Source organism: Puma concolor, chromosome B3 (assembly GCF_028749965.1).
Source record: "Puma concolor isolate L17-30 chromosome B3, mPumCon1.1.hap2, whole genome shotgun sequence".
NCBI lineage: Eukaryota > Metazoa > Chordata > Mammalia > Carnivora > Felidae > Puma > Puma concolor.
Window position 1 is genome coordinate 93660114 of NC_141672.1, and position 13933 is coordinate 93674046.

At 41.7% G+C, this 13933-nt stretch overlaps 1 protein-coding gene across 2 annotated transcripts in view; it reads right to left on the bottom strand.

Moving 5' to 3' along the window:
* Positions 1–13933, bottom strand: part of FBN1 (fibrillin 1) — a 234571-nt gene that overhangs the window by 38739 nt on the left and 181899 nt on the right. For both annotated transcript variants that reach the window (XM_086710629.1, XM_025918911.2), the window contains 7 exons: positions 12719–12787; positions 12497–12622; positions 11179–11301; positions 10369–10527; positions 7325–7396; positions 3751–3876; positions 851–973 (listed from right to left, as the gene is read on the bottom strand). In XM_086710629.1, coding sequence (XP_086566755.1) covers positions 851–973; positions 3751–3876; positions 7325–7396; positions 10369–10527; positions 11179–11301; positions 12497–12622; positions 12719–12787 — 798 coding nt within the window. The remainder of the gene's footprint in view (positions 1–850; positions 974–3750; positions 3877–7324; positions 7397–10368; positions 10528–11178; positions 11302–12496; positions 12623–12718; positions 12788–13933) is intronic.

Consider the following 13933-nt stretch of genomic DNA (forward strand, 5'->3'; position numbering starts at 1 on the left):
AATATCCAGGAAACTCCTTGGGAAATGAACCACAGCAAAACAACACATTCTTCCTGACCTTCATGCTAAATATACAACAATTTACAATTACTCACTCACATGAAAATGATTCTGAGGTATAATTTTGCTTCTGGGCTGGAACACTGGTGTTTTAATTTTGGTGCCATTGGCTAGAAGATGCCGTCAGATACTTAAAACTTGACCACCCATATGTGCTAACATGCTCATCCTTCTTACTTTTACCGCATCCTTGACAAAAGTAAGCCATGAAATAACCTAACCTCTAGGGGACAGTTTCTCATTTTACTGTAGGTGACTTATGGCTAATAAAAGGCTGTTAATGTTTGCTGCCCTCAGTTCTGTAAGATGTTTAGGAGGATAAGTGGTGCTGTTGGTTCTTTTTGTTCATGCAGGTTAATCTAACTCAGCTCAGAAGAGGTTTGCTATAGAATTGGGGTGTGTGGCTGGAATGGTGGCAACCTCCCACCCCAAGGGGGATCATGTGAAAGGAAAAAAACAAATATCTGTCCCTGAGGACTGGTTAGGGGACTGTGTGCATGTGTGTGTGTGTGTATTTGAGGGAGGGGGTGTTTAGAGCAGGGCAGCAGATGAGCCAATCTGAAATCTATGTATGCACATGATATATGTCTCGTTTTGGAAACATCACATCTCTAAGGGTTTAGAAATTTCAACAGTTTTCCTCTTTTGCTGGCCTCGTGACTAGAACTCAGCAGTGTAAACCATAACTCAGGTGTTCTTCAAGTTAACCTTCTCAAAAAAATCCAGATGTCTGAAGCCTGCTGGAGATGGCGCGCTGGCAGGCCCACCCGGCCAGTGGGGAGTCACTTACCGTTGCACTGCCCTGTGGAGGTGAAGCGGTAGCCTGGCTTGCAGTCACAGCGGTAGCTGCCCGCGGTGTTGATGCACTCGGCATTGCGCTGGCACACAGGGCCGTTCTGACACTCGTCAATATCTCCAAGCAGAAGAGAATTTAATTAGAAGGAGGACAGAATGTGGGGCAAGTCAACAAAGGCTCTCACTTAAAATAGATTTCTATTTTCTTATTTTGATCAGTTCCATGGAACAGATAGTGGAAGACTTTTAAGACTTCTTTTCTCATTTTTCCACGTTTTTGATATTTTTTGTAAATGCAAGTACTTGGTTTATGACCACATGTGGATTCTAATGATGCTTGTGTATAAAAGAAAAGTCATACACTCAGCTGCTAGGACCAGCGCTTGGCAGAGTATAAACTGAATATCCTAGAAAATGTTGCATTTGCTCAAAGCCCCAGGGTTTCACGATTCATCGGGTTGCTTCGCCTTCGTATACATAGGGATCACTTGGGATCTTGTTGAAAAGCAGATTCTGATTCAGCATGTCTGGAGAATGGCTGGAGATTCTGCATTTCCAATAAGCCTGCAAGTGATACTGGTGCTCCTGATTCACAGGCAGTGCCTTGCACTTCAGGGCTGTAGGGGCTCCGGCTTAAATTACTGCCACATGGCAGTCAAATCAAGGAAACTTAATATGAGAGGCTGCACATAAAACTACTGACAACAACCCAACTCTCACTATCAAAGAAAAGAATAAATGGATACTCTGTGCTTCAGAGCTTTGACTATACTCAGGGGGGTTGTTTGCCTTTTTTTTTTTTAATCAGGTAGCTAATATAGTTCAAATTCATGACATTATGAAAGTTCTCCATAGTCCAGGATATGCCTTGGGGCAAAATACATGTTCCCTGCCCCTGCTCCTATGAAACAATCTAACTCAGGTTAAGTCCAATAAAGGGAATAGCCTGGAACACAGATGGGAGCTGGCTCTTAGCACCAGTATTAGGGTTTTACAAAAAAGTGGACTCAGCCCAAGAAGTTCCCACAAGGGGGCGGCAAATACATCAACCTGTGCCTCACAGGTGTATGCTTGTGTGGCAGGAAAATCTCAGCACTTACTGTCAGTCAGTGGGAGTTTCTGCCTAATGTGGGGTGGGGTGGCGTGTGCCTCTCTGGGTAACAGATACAGGGCAGAAGTATGCCTGCCTTGGGTTCCAATGGAACCAAGACCAGCACCACTCTCCCAGCAGGTCTGCCCTGGTCCTTAAGAGGGTACAGAAAGCTAGAAGGTAGCCAATCATTGGAAAAGCCAAATGGCATCACAGACAGGCATTTCTGTGAGGCATCAGATGCCGAGCATCGGATTATATGCATATTTGGGGAGAACAGATGCATGAGTATTCCCTAAATACTTCTGGAATCCATTCCAATTTCAGGGTTATGGAGGCATGTATTAAATCAACCTTCATTTTCTGATTCTGAGAGCTAAGAGTGTGCTGGGAAGCAGCTGACCCCAGAATAAACATTCACCCTGAGAATGGATATTCTGTGAGACGGACACCAAAAGTTGGAGTGCTTTGTAATCTCAATATCCACTGAGTACTACCCTGACAGCAAAGTGTTTTACATTGGTACAGCTGTAGGCTTTCAATCTCATATGGACAGTAAGGTCTGGGTTAACTTGGCCATCATGGGTGACCATGCCTAAGGGTTTGGGATCTCTGAATAGAAGAGGACAAGAGAGGCCCCAAGAAGGTGGCAGGCATCCTAGCCATTTATGAAAGGGGGAAGACTGGCTATGAGGAAGGCAGGCTACTTTACCATCATCAGCTCCTCTGCTGTGGGCTCCTTTCTTTTCTCCTGCATCATGCTTCCTCTCCGGAACACCTTATCCTTGATGGCCTTCCAAAGCACAGGGGCTAGTGCCAAGGTCTGAGATGACTATTTCCTAAGGAAGGTTCTGAACGGCTATCACCCCATTTACCCCTCTCCGGGAGGCAGTAACATGTGCCCACCTGGCCATAGTAGCTAAAAGCCTGGTGAAGAGAATTTAACAAGCATGTGCTTAGGGCCATAACTTTACTCATGGTCTGTAAGTTGTCCCTAGTCTATGGGAAAAAAAGGTTTTTTAACATTAAAATATTGACATATGTGCTCTCATACATGCTCTAAGGGGTAATAACCCTTTCTGACAAGAACAAAAATTCTGCAAGAGGCCCCAAGTTTAAGTATTAAATAGACAATTGTTCCAGCTACCCTAGGGCACATGGTATATTTAATAACCAGCCATGTCCCTTTTACTAAAATGTGAAAGTACACTATCTTCCCCAGATGTAGGGGAATATGAAGTGTTGTGAGGAATGCACGGCATCACAGTACATGCACATGGCAAGGGGAGGTAATGTGAAAATGAAAAAAGTACCACTTGCACACATGCCAACATTCTTCATATAAAATCAAATTTGCTGTTCTTGCCATTTGGAATTCTCTCATGCATTTGGAATATTTGCATTAACCTTGTTTTCACTTGGGAGTAGCACAGGCTCCGTTTGGAAGGGAACACTAATTTTGAGATTCAAGTAAAGATGACCGCCCACCACTCCTGCTCACTTTTAAGCAATGAGAAACAAAAGCAATCTATGCGACACACCCAGGAACTCAAGGGTTCTTATATCAGCTGGGAAATCTAATATATTGTGTATAGGATGGGGCTGGGGAGTGCACGTCCTGCTTTTTCCACGGGGACTTAGGGAAGTTTTTCCATGAAAAAATGATGTTCCACATGGTGCCCTACACTATTGCTAGAGCTTGATGGATTGCTGAAATTCCAATGTTGTGAAATTGGCCAAGTGTGTGTGCGTAAGTAGCTTGTCAGTTGGCTCATTCCTGGACATGATATAGTGACATCACTTACCTTCACAAACCAACAACTTGTCATTATAGAAAAAGCCCACTGGACATTCACATCTGAAGCTGCCAACCATGTTGATACACACTCCGTTTTCACAGACCCCTGGGATCTCCCGGCATTCATCAATATCTGAAAACAGAGCAGCCACACATGAGTGACAGCACGGCACTGAGAGTCGGCAGCTTCTAACTCCATGTTCTACATAAGGTCCACAATGAAAAAAGAGAAAGTGCATGGGTGTGTGGGTGTGTGGGTGTGTTGGTGGGTATGTGTGTGTTGGGGTGGTGACAGTGGAAAGGGGGGACATCAGTTGATATCAAATTGAAATAACTAAACTGCTTTCAGACACTCATGTGTCTATCTGGATTTAGTATCTTTTTGGTTTTGTTCTGAAACAAACCAGGTAGGCGCCATTTTGGTATCCCCTGGGCACTACGCACTGGGTGAATAGAATAAAGTGACAGCTGAGAATAAACGGCCACTCTACCCAAAGTGTGTGGTGGTGTTTGGCCAGAATGGGAAAGGAGGCTGGTGAAGAACAGAGGAGCTTATGGTCATAGCCAGCTCTGATCTTTCAGATTCCCCTTCAACATCCCCTTGCTCTTTCACATGGTTTTGAAAAGGAGGTACATTAGGTCTGGGGCTGTGAGCTAGGCCCATGCTGACTGTGGGGGCCAGCACCGAGAAGGGCTATAGCCACAGACTGTGGTTTCCTAAGGCCAGGGGCTGGGGCTGGCTACAACTCCACTGTGTCACCAGCCCCTACCATGCCGTCTGATCAATGTTAAGCACCAATTAAAATTTGGTAAATTAAGAACCAGTATCTGGAAGTTGGGACCGGTGAGCATTAAAACAGGATCCAAGCAGGAGTGACAGCAGAGCCACAATGCAGGCTGTGAGAGCAGGGCTGGCCAGCTGGTGAGGTGGCCTTGTGGGCAGGTCTCACCTCCTCACCAGCTTGGTGGTCCAATCTCTTTCTGACCTGCTCTCAACTCCCAACCATTCAGTGTCTTCTAGGATAATAACAGTAAGAGTGTTAGTAGTGTCTCACTTGCTATGTACCTGGCATATTTCTCAACATTCAACCTGGATTTACTCACTGAATCATTACAGCCACTCTACGAGATGGTCTCCAGGTACTGTGGCAACTGTCACTATGCAGATGATGGAACTGAGGCCAAACCAGCAGAAGGAACTTGCCAAAGACCACAAAGCTAATAAGAGGCAGAGTCAGGATTTGACACGAGGAATCCGCTAACAGGCTATCCTACCTCCCTCGGGCTTTTGCACGTCACAGTCAACAATCTTCACAAAACCACAATCAAATTACTTGTTATCCTGGAGGGCCCTTCCGCCACTGCTTGGAATTTCACAAAGTGCTTCAGAAGCTGGGAAGGGATGTAAAGCTTTGGCCTTTCCAACCCACTAGGTTTGTGTTACCTCGCCGTTGAGACACTTCCGTTTACATACGATAGTCAGGAGCCTCTGCAAGGGCTCTGTTTGCCTAAGTCGTAAGAAGGGCCACAGTTGTGGAGCTTACAAGAGACACCGCGATTTCAGAATAATCATACTCTAAAGCCAACCTGCTTTGAAGAAGTTTGACAGACCACAGGTTTATTTTAGATCCTTTTCTAAAGGGTTTGATTTTGTTCAAAGGAAAAATAATCTCTTTAATGGAAAAAAACAACTTAGGGTATATTGCTATTTTGAATGCAGGTGATTATGTTTTTGGATTTTTCACATATTTGCCATTCATGTTCTTAAAAGGCTATGCAAAGTAACATCACAACAGTGAATGATCAGCAAACAAAAAGATAATTCAGACGACATTCTTTTATTATTTAAAATTTGAGACATTATGTCCACGTTCATTTATTTTAAATATAAGTGATGTATTATCAAGTTTAACAATAATAGACTGGGTCAAATTTCTAGCCATTGTTAGGCATAAAATAGCAAAAGGATATATTAAAAATTGTATTTTCTTTTCCTGTCTGGATTTCATTTGAACTTCAACTTGGAGAAGTTTATATTTTAAGACAAGATTAATAAACTTGCTATAGTTTTAACCCCATACGAATGGGTTCTATATGCCAACAATCTTAAGACCTTTCAGAAGGAGAGTATAAAGCTCAAATAAAACAAAGTTTCTCAGTCATCTAAATATTTTGTCATGGTGGAATTTGGTAACATTAAGTATATTGCTAACTATCACATTTCCAGCTTTCAAGAGCTCGAGGCAAAGCAAGCTGTGAGTCAGGACTGGATTTGGGTCCCAGCTCTGTTATTAATTAGCTAGGTGACCTCGGCCGAGTCCCTTCCCCTCTCTGGGCCCCTGTCCCCTCAACTGTAAAGCAGTGTGTTTGAACTGGATGATGTCTGAGATGTCTCCAGCTCAACTAGTAGACGACGTTGGTGCTGTTTCCAGTCTTTTGCCTGCTGCCAACCTCGGAGGGCAGGCCTTGCTGGGGGACATGCCTGGTCTGTCCGTGGAGAGTCATTATTATTAAAGACCACTTATCTTTGGATCGGAGATTCTAGGGAGATGAAAAGATCTGTTTTGGGAAGGGGAAAAACAAAGCAGCGAGGGCCAGGTGTTTCATGCCAATGTCATTTAGCAGTTTTTCTTTCCAAACCATGAAGTTTCTTTGGACGTTGACTAGACTGTTGAGCCATATGGATTTGGCACTAAGAGAACCAGGCTGATTGCTGGACCAGACCCTTGTTTTCTTAAACAAGGTCATTGGAAAGGCTGATGTGGATTTCAGTTTACTTATGAGGAAGAAGGTGGAACAAAGCGAGTGGTGATGTTTGCTACTAGACACAACTGCTCGGACTTAAGACGGGCATCTGAGGATGCATATAAATCACACTGGGGAAAAACTCTGAGAATGCAATAGCTTTCCATCTATTTTTATGTTATTTTCTTTTAAACCACAAAGGCATTGCCTCCATTGGCCGAATGCTGTGCAAGACTTCGGAATCTTGCACAAGCATCTCGAGCACTGCAGTGGTCTCTGCTCCAGTTACCAGATGGGGCCTCCGAGAGGAGTGGCCTCTTTTTTTTTTTTTTATTGCACATCTGAAATTCCCAAAGCAGATAACCTGAGGAGAATCCATGTGAGATAAAACGGAACCCCCAGAGTGCTTTATGTGTACAACCCACACATAAAGATTGGTATGAAAAGTCATATTAAACTCATGTCATAGTCAGAAGGAAAGATTAGGAATTATAGTCAAAGCAAACGTCAACTGGCCCTACTCCCAGAATCTCTCCCTTTGTTGATGCCTAGGGTTGGTTTAACTAAGCTTGATTGTAATTTTGTGAAAAGCTTTCCAGTCCCCTTAATCATGAGCAACGAATGCTGCCGCCAATTAGGTGGAGCGACACGGGGTGTTTGCGGTTTGTTTCAAAGTAAGAATCAGTGTTTCAATAAAACTAAATGGCATTGTTTCACTAGTTTTTCCTTCTAAGAAAAAAAAAAAAAAAACAACCTGAGAAAAATAAGGGTGTGTATTCCTGTTTTCAAACACAAAGGCAAACACAGAAAATTCCAACAATGGCATCATAACTCACCAACAGGTAAGCCGGTGTAAATGTCAATGACGAAGCCTGGCCTTTGACTTCCACAGAGTGTAGCAAATTCATCTGCAGTAATTCATGAAACAAAGATGGGGTGAGAGGAGTGAGAATAGCGGTCAGCAAAGAGCAATGACTGGGCCGAAAGAAATTACTTTGGAAACATCTTGCAAAATATTTATCTGTATCTTGAGGAATTTAAAATAAAAAATAAATCTGAGAATCCCCACAGATGTTGTAACCTTGTCCTTAAGGCAAACGCTGAATGAAAAGCGACCTCATGTTGACGTAATACTGAGGAAGAACCAGAGGTCTCCACATCACAGCCCACGCATTTGTATGAGCTTGCCTGTAGGAATTTGGGTTTCTAGAAGGATGTTGTTCAGCTCTGAACCCAGGGACTGGCAAGAGGGCCTCTTTCCACTCACATGAAGGGATCTGGGATTTTAGGAATGCTTACAAAAATCATTTCCTCAGTAGATTGGGGGGAGACTGTAGCAAATCTAGCCAAGTTCTTGACATCAGGTCTATTAATGACTAATTCAGTTCAAACAACCAACTTATGTCATTACTTCAGTTTTTGGAGCTGGATTTCGTTTGGTGCAGCTCTTTCCTTCTTTCTCTCTCCCTCCTCCGAACTTCTATCTTTCTCTTGCTCGTCTGAATTCATCAAAGTTGATAACAGAAGATGAACTAAATGTCATCTGCAGTCCTTCTAACTCAGAGGTTCTGTAATTCCAGATCATGACTGTAACTGATATAGCATGGTATCAATTTAAGCTCAAGGTGGTCATTGCCTTATTGGTCAAACCCACTAAAAAGTAGAAAACGTCTCTGAAAGTAGTTTGGTCAAAATGTAGCATGTTCTTCTTCTACTGCTTTACTTCTTTCATATCTGACTGCCTACTTTTAACAAATATAATGCCAGCTGACACTGGTCATCCAGACATATTTCAGGAACTTCTAAAATGTGTGCAGATTACATACCTAAATGAAAAGCCATGACTAGATTTGGCCAAGATTCAACATGAATAAGAAATCTTGCATTTTAGATAAAAAATATGCACGTTCTTAACTCAGATACTTTTGAAAGTAATGAAAGTCTTTAGTAAGGGTTTCCAAAACAGTCTCTAGAGGAACACACAATGATCCATCAAGATAAAAAAGAAACTACTAAGATTTTCATTTCTCTTCACAAAATATAATTAAAAAATTAATTTTGTATATATTTTCTAATAGAACAGTTCATGAAAATAACAAATGCAATAATAAATGCATTTTTCAATCTAGTTGAAAAATATATGTAGAGATATATACACATATACTTTTACATGGAAATGCACACATCAAATAGGTGTAACCCCCCTGCTTTTTAACTGATAGGTATGTATGATCAAAAGATTTGAAGACCATTGGTGAAGATCAGGGGTTAGCAATTTCTTTCTTAACGGACTAAAGAGTAAATATTTTAGGTTTTGTAGGCTGTGCAGTCTCTATTAAAACTACTCAACTATCCTATGAAAGCAGCCACAGGAAATATGTAATCAAATTTGTGTGGCTGTGGGGGCGCCTGGGTGGCTCAGTTGGTTGAGCGTCAGACTTCGGCTCAGGTCACGATCTCGCGGTCCGTGAGTTCGAGCCCCACATCAGGCTCTGTGCTGACAGCTTGGAGCCTGGAGCCTGTTTCGGATTCTGTGTCTCCCTCTCTCTGACCCTCCCCTGTTCATGCTCTGTCTCTCTCTGTCTCAAAAATAAATAAACGTTAAAAAAAATATAAAAAAAATTTGTGTGGCTGTGTTCTAATATGATTTTATTTATAGATACGAAAATTTGAAGTTCATATACTTTTCGGGACATAACATATTATACTTTTGATATTCTCCAACCTTTTAAAACATGTAAAAACCATTCTCAGCTTTGGGCCACACAAAAATTAGTGTGGGCTAGATTTGGCCCAGGGGCTGTACCTGGCCAACCCCTGGTCAAGAGACGTCTTGCAGACTGTGGATAACTCATAGGTAGTTCTAAGTGATGATTAATACATTATTTCTAGAGTAAACAATGGAGGAACTGGTATATTTTACTAAAAAAAAAGAATATTCTGTTTCACATGTAATCAGATAGAACCAGACAAGAGATTTAGTATCTTACAGATCACTGTGGGGAACAGAGTAGGTACCACAGAATACTATCAATAACTGCATCACAGTTTATTTAACTCTAAATAAGAACATTAGTAAATGATGTCATCATTTACCGTATAAGAACCACGCATCATTTCACTTCATTTACTCCAAGGACATGGGTTAGACTTTTTTGTTTTTAAACAAATAACATTACATAGATTTTTCTCTATGAGGATATAAGAAAAAATTTCTCTCCAATCTCAGTACCATGAAGAGTTGCACTTTCCTTTAGTGTTTAGTTTGCTTTATAGTCATTGAGACTCTTAGACTTGATTATCTCCCCCTTTTTATATGAGCTGCTAGAAAGTTTGGAGCCAAACTTATTGCTCATCTTTGGCAAGTGTGTAGAAATTCCCAGCTTGGATTTTTGCGTATTAGCCTCGCTCCTTGCTCCAAGTTTCTTACCCTTGCTTGCCATTTGCCTTAGGCCTTCTTATTTTATTCAAATCTTTGTGGGCTGCCTTAAATTCTTTTTGGAACAAGACCAGTTATAAATAAGTAAGAATAATAGGAATATGGTTCACCTATTTGTCATATCGCTTCGCCTAACGTTTCTAGTCTTTCAGTTACGTGGTGAACTCCATAACGATAACAGTGTTTCTGTTTCTCCCCTCTATGCTGAGTCTGTAAGTCTGGCGAGTGAACTAGTGTACAAATTAGACAGTGTGTTCTGTGACTCAATTTTCAGCTGGAAGGACCAGAATCAACTGTGAACTTACACAGTTGCCTCTGTGAGCTAATTTTTTGCTTAGGAAGATAAACGACAGACTTTTTTCTTGCCTGGCTGAGACTCATTTCTCTCAACAATCCATGGGTAACTTATCAACCTATGTTTTTGGTAATGGTGCAACTCACCTGTGCTCGGGATGGGACACTGTTCACAGGGCTTATTCCAGGCCCGGCCAATGTTGTAGGAACAACAGCACATCTTCTTGGTCATATTGAACAAAAGTTCTCCGTCGCAGGTCTGGTTGTCAGCGTAATAGTTTCTGTAGCACAAACTTCTTCTCATATCTAGAGGGAAGGGGATGGTGATACCATGGGGAAAGCACACCGGATGTCTAAGGGGATACTGAAGGAGTATGTGTCTTTTGGATTTTATTGTAACTTGACTTGGATGAGAGCAGGAACAGCCTGCTCTTACCCAATTTCCTATCCACATCTGCCACTATAAGAAAGGGGACTTTGAGAAATGTATTCCCTGGGATTTGGGGCCACAGAACTAAGTCATTATGGAGCCGCAGCATTAATAAACTTTACACGACTCTCCACCCAGACTCTTAGTAACAATTCTCCACTGCTATTTGGCAGTAATTTTCTCATTTCCGACTCATGATGTTTTAATACTGTAAGTCAGTGCTGTAAATATAATTGTATAAAGATACACCCAAAGTCAAACAAAAGAAGTACTATTAAACCGTTGTTTGGGATTTTCCAACATTACATTTTAAAGAAAACTCCCAACCACCCACACAAGGTGGGGAAAAAAGGCCAAGCTTATGGTTTACAAGGGAGGAGGCTCTCACAAAGACAGTGGAAGGGTGGCAGGCAGCACTCGGTCTGATGAGTAACATAACACTAAGGACCAAGTGCTGGGATTACAAGCTCTTTTTCTCTTCACAGATGAAGATCGGACATGCAAGATAAAGAAAAACTTGAACTTACCCATGCAATTATTCCCCCCATTCACTTGCATGTAGTCTGGAGGGCAAATACAGGTGTAGTTGCCGACGGTGTTGTAACACGTCCCCGGACCACAGATTCCGGGAGTCTCACATTCATTCACATCTGTAATCCAGACACAAAGTGGTATACGAATATGAAAGCTTCACTCTTTGGAATGGCCTGATACTCAGTGTCAACATAAATGTCGACAATGGAGGAGAAAATCCACAGGGCACTTTGAAATCTGGGTAACAAAAATAGATGTTTAATTCATCGGTGCCCTTTGCCTATGCTAATGTGTATGTTTTCAGGAAAGGAAGTGCCAGAAAAAAAGGTTTTGCCTTCTGATAGGAGTTCCTAATAGATGAGTCCATAACATCCTGAAAGGCATGCAGAGATGGAGATGTGGAGAAATCCTTCAGAAAGACCGCTAATACGTCATATGTTCACAAAATCTGTGGAAGAATATAATAGACCCTGAAGCCATTCAACAACCACTTTCATGAATTTGCATTGGTAAGGTAGAATGGAAGTAGATATTTAACACCTCTATCCCCATTTTCAAACACAGAGGTTGACTCTAATCTTTGTTGATTCCAGGGGTCTTAGAGCTGTGTTATATACACTGTGATACTCAATTAATACACAGTGAGGTCATCCTTTATCAAAGTCACCTCATAAGCCTTTTGGAGAGCCAGAGGCATATTTCTCCTCCAGGATACAGGGAAGTATCTTCCTAACTAGTCATGTGACTCCCTCATATAGATGAAAACCATCTTTCCCACCACAGTCTATGGCCCAAGTGCTTTGAAAGCCAGAAGCGGTCAATATTCTCCATCTTTCCAATAACACAGGATGAACTGGAATTATCACTTACATCATAAGACCAAAGAAGCTGCCTTTTTAAGAGAAGCTCATTTTGGTTCATTAGTACAGATAAGTGGTAAAGAACAGGAAGAAGAAGAACTCAGTGCTTCCCAGAATACAGAAGTCCTTGAAATGAGACCTGAGCTACTCTAATATAAATGGCTTTTCTAAAGAGCCCAGAAAACTGCAGGCATAAGTGAGACAATGGCCTAAGATAATAAAACTCCACTTTTCTCAGAAGAAGAGGAATATTTGAGGTGTATCAGAAATGATATCACATCAGTAACATTCGTGCAAGCTGCCACAAGTATGGCACATTTACCTGGCTAGGTTCATGTTTAGACCATTGCGCTATGTAGCTAAATTCTTAGTTTTACTGGTGACTGTATACTGGCTTTTGAGGTCAGTTCTCAATAGCTGAAAGAACTTATCCTCCTAAAGGACCATTTACCGTCACACACTCGGGTATCTTCGTTCAGGTAGTAACCGGTTGGACAGCGGCACTGGAAACTGCCGAAGGTGTTGATACATTTCCCGCCTTGGCACAGTCCTGGGAGCTCCTGGCACTCATCAATGTCTGTCAAAATGAAAACAACAGCACTTCTTCAGCACTGTAAATAAACCCAAGGAAGTTCAAAATGCGCATACTTTAAGATCAAGGATACAGAATTACCTTCCAGGATGACAGTGATAGGGTTGGGCCGAAAACCTTCTCCTCCAGGACAAAGAATTTTGTACTCAGCTATTGAAACAAAAAATCAAATGGAGTTCTTTTGAATCTAAAATTTCTAGAAATCGTATCCTCAAGAGAAATACTGACATAGCCAACTGAAAATATTCATTTTCAGGAATCCTTAGCAGTTACCCCACCCATCTTAAGCAAGTTAACAACTGTGTGTATGCATGTTATTTTCAAATGGCTTTTACTAAGGGTGCCAGAAAGATGGAAGGCCACTGTCCTCAGTCTTTGGACCCACCACCTACCCTTCTGGTCTCATGTTCCTGTGAACATGTTTTATTCACGTTCATCACTAGTAGTGATGAAGTAGCAGTTATTGTCATCACTACTTCTTTGTAAAGATTTTCTTCCCCTTTTTATTTTCTAACAAACTCTTCCATTTTTACATTTTGTTCAGCCTTACTTCCTGGGAATTACTGCCTCCCTTAATAATGTTAATCAGCCTGTCTCCAAAACTCTTTCCAAACAGAACTTCAGGGAAAGCTGTTCTTTCCTGGTTCCCATCCCACTTTTGTCTTTAATGCCTAGAGATCTTTGTTGCCCCTCTATTTTACTGAGTGCAATACTCATTCCCTTGGTTTCCCAAACCAACTTTCTACATTGTCCTTTGATTTTCTCCATTAATTCTGTCATTCAAGTATTTCACTCAAGAACATTTATTTCAGTGCCATGTGCCAGCAGTGTGATACTTACAGGCACATGCGAGTAAGAATGAACCTAACTGGGGCCTCTGGGTGGCTCAGTCAGTTAAGCATCTGACTCTTGATTTCAGCTCAGGTCGCAATCTCATGGTTGTGAGACAGAGCCCCACATCAGGCTCAGTGCAGAGTATGGAGCCTGCTTGGGATTCTCTCTCTCTTTGCCCCTCCCACGTGCACACGTGTGTGTGTGTGTGTGTGTGTGTGTGTGTGTGTGTGTGTGTGCGCGTGCGTGCTCTTTCTCTCAATAAATAAACAAACTTAAAAAAAAAATGAACCTAATCTGCTGTGTCATCCTGGTGAGCTTTGATAAAAATTAGCTCTTTCATAATCATCCTAATCTTTCCAAATCTGATAATCCCTCTCCTGGCTTTCTGAAATGCTATGTGTTTATGCCTAAATGTACACATGTATATATTTCAGTTCTAGGTCTGATCCAGTTTGGGGTAGT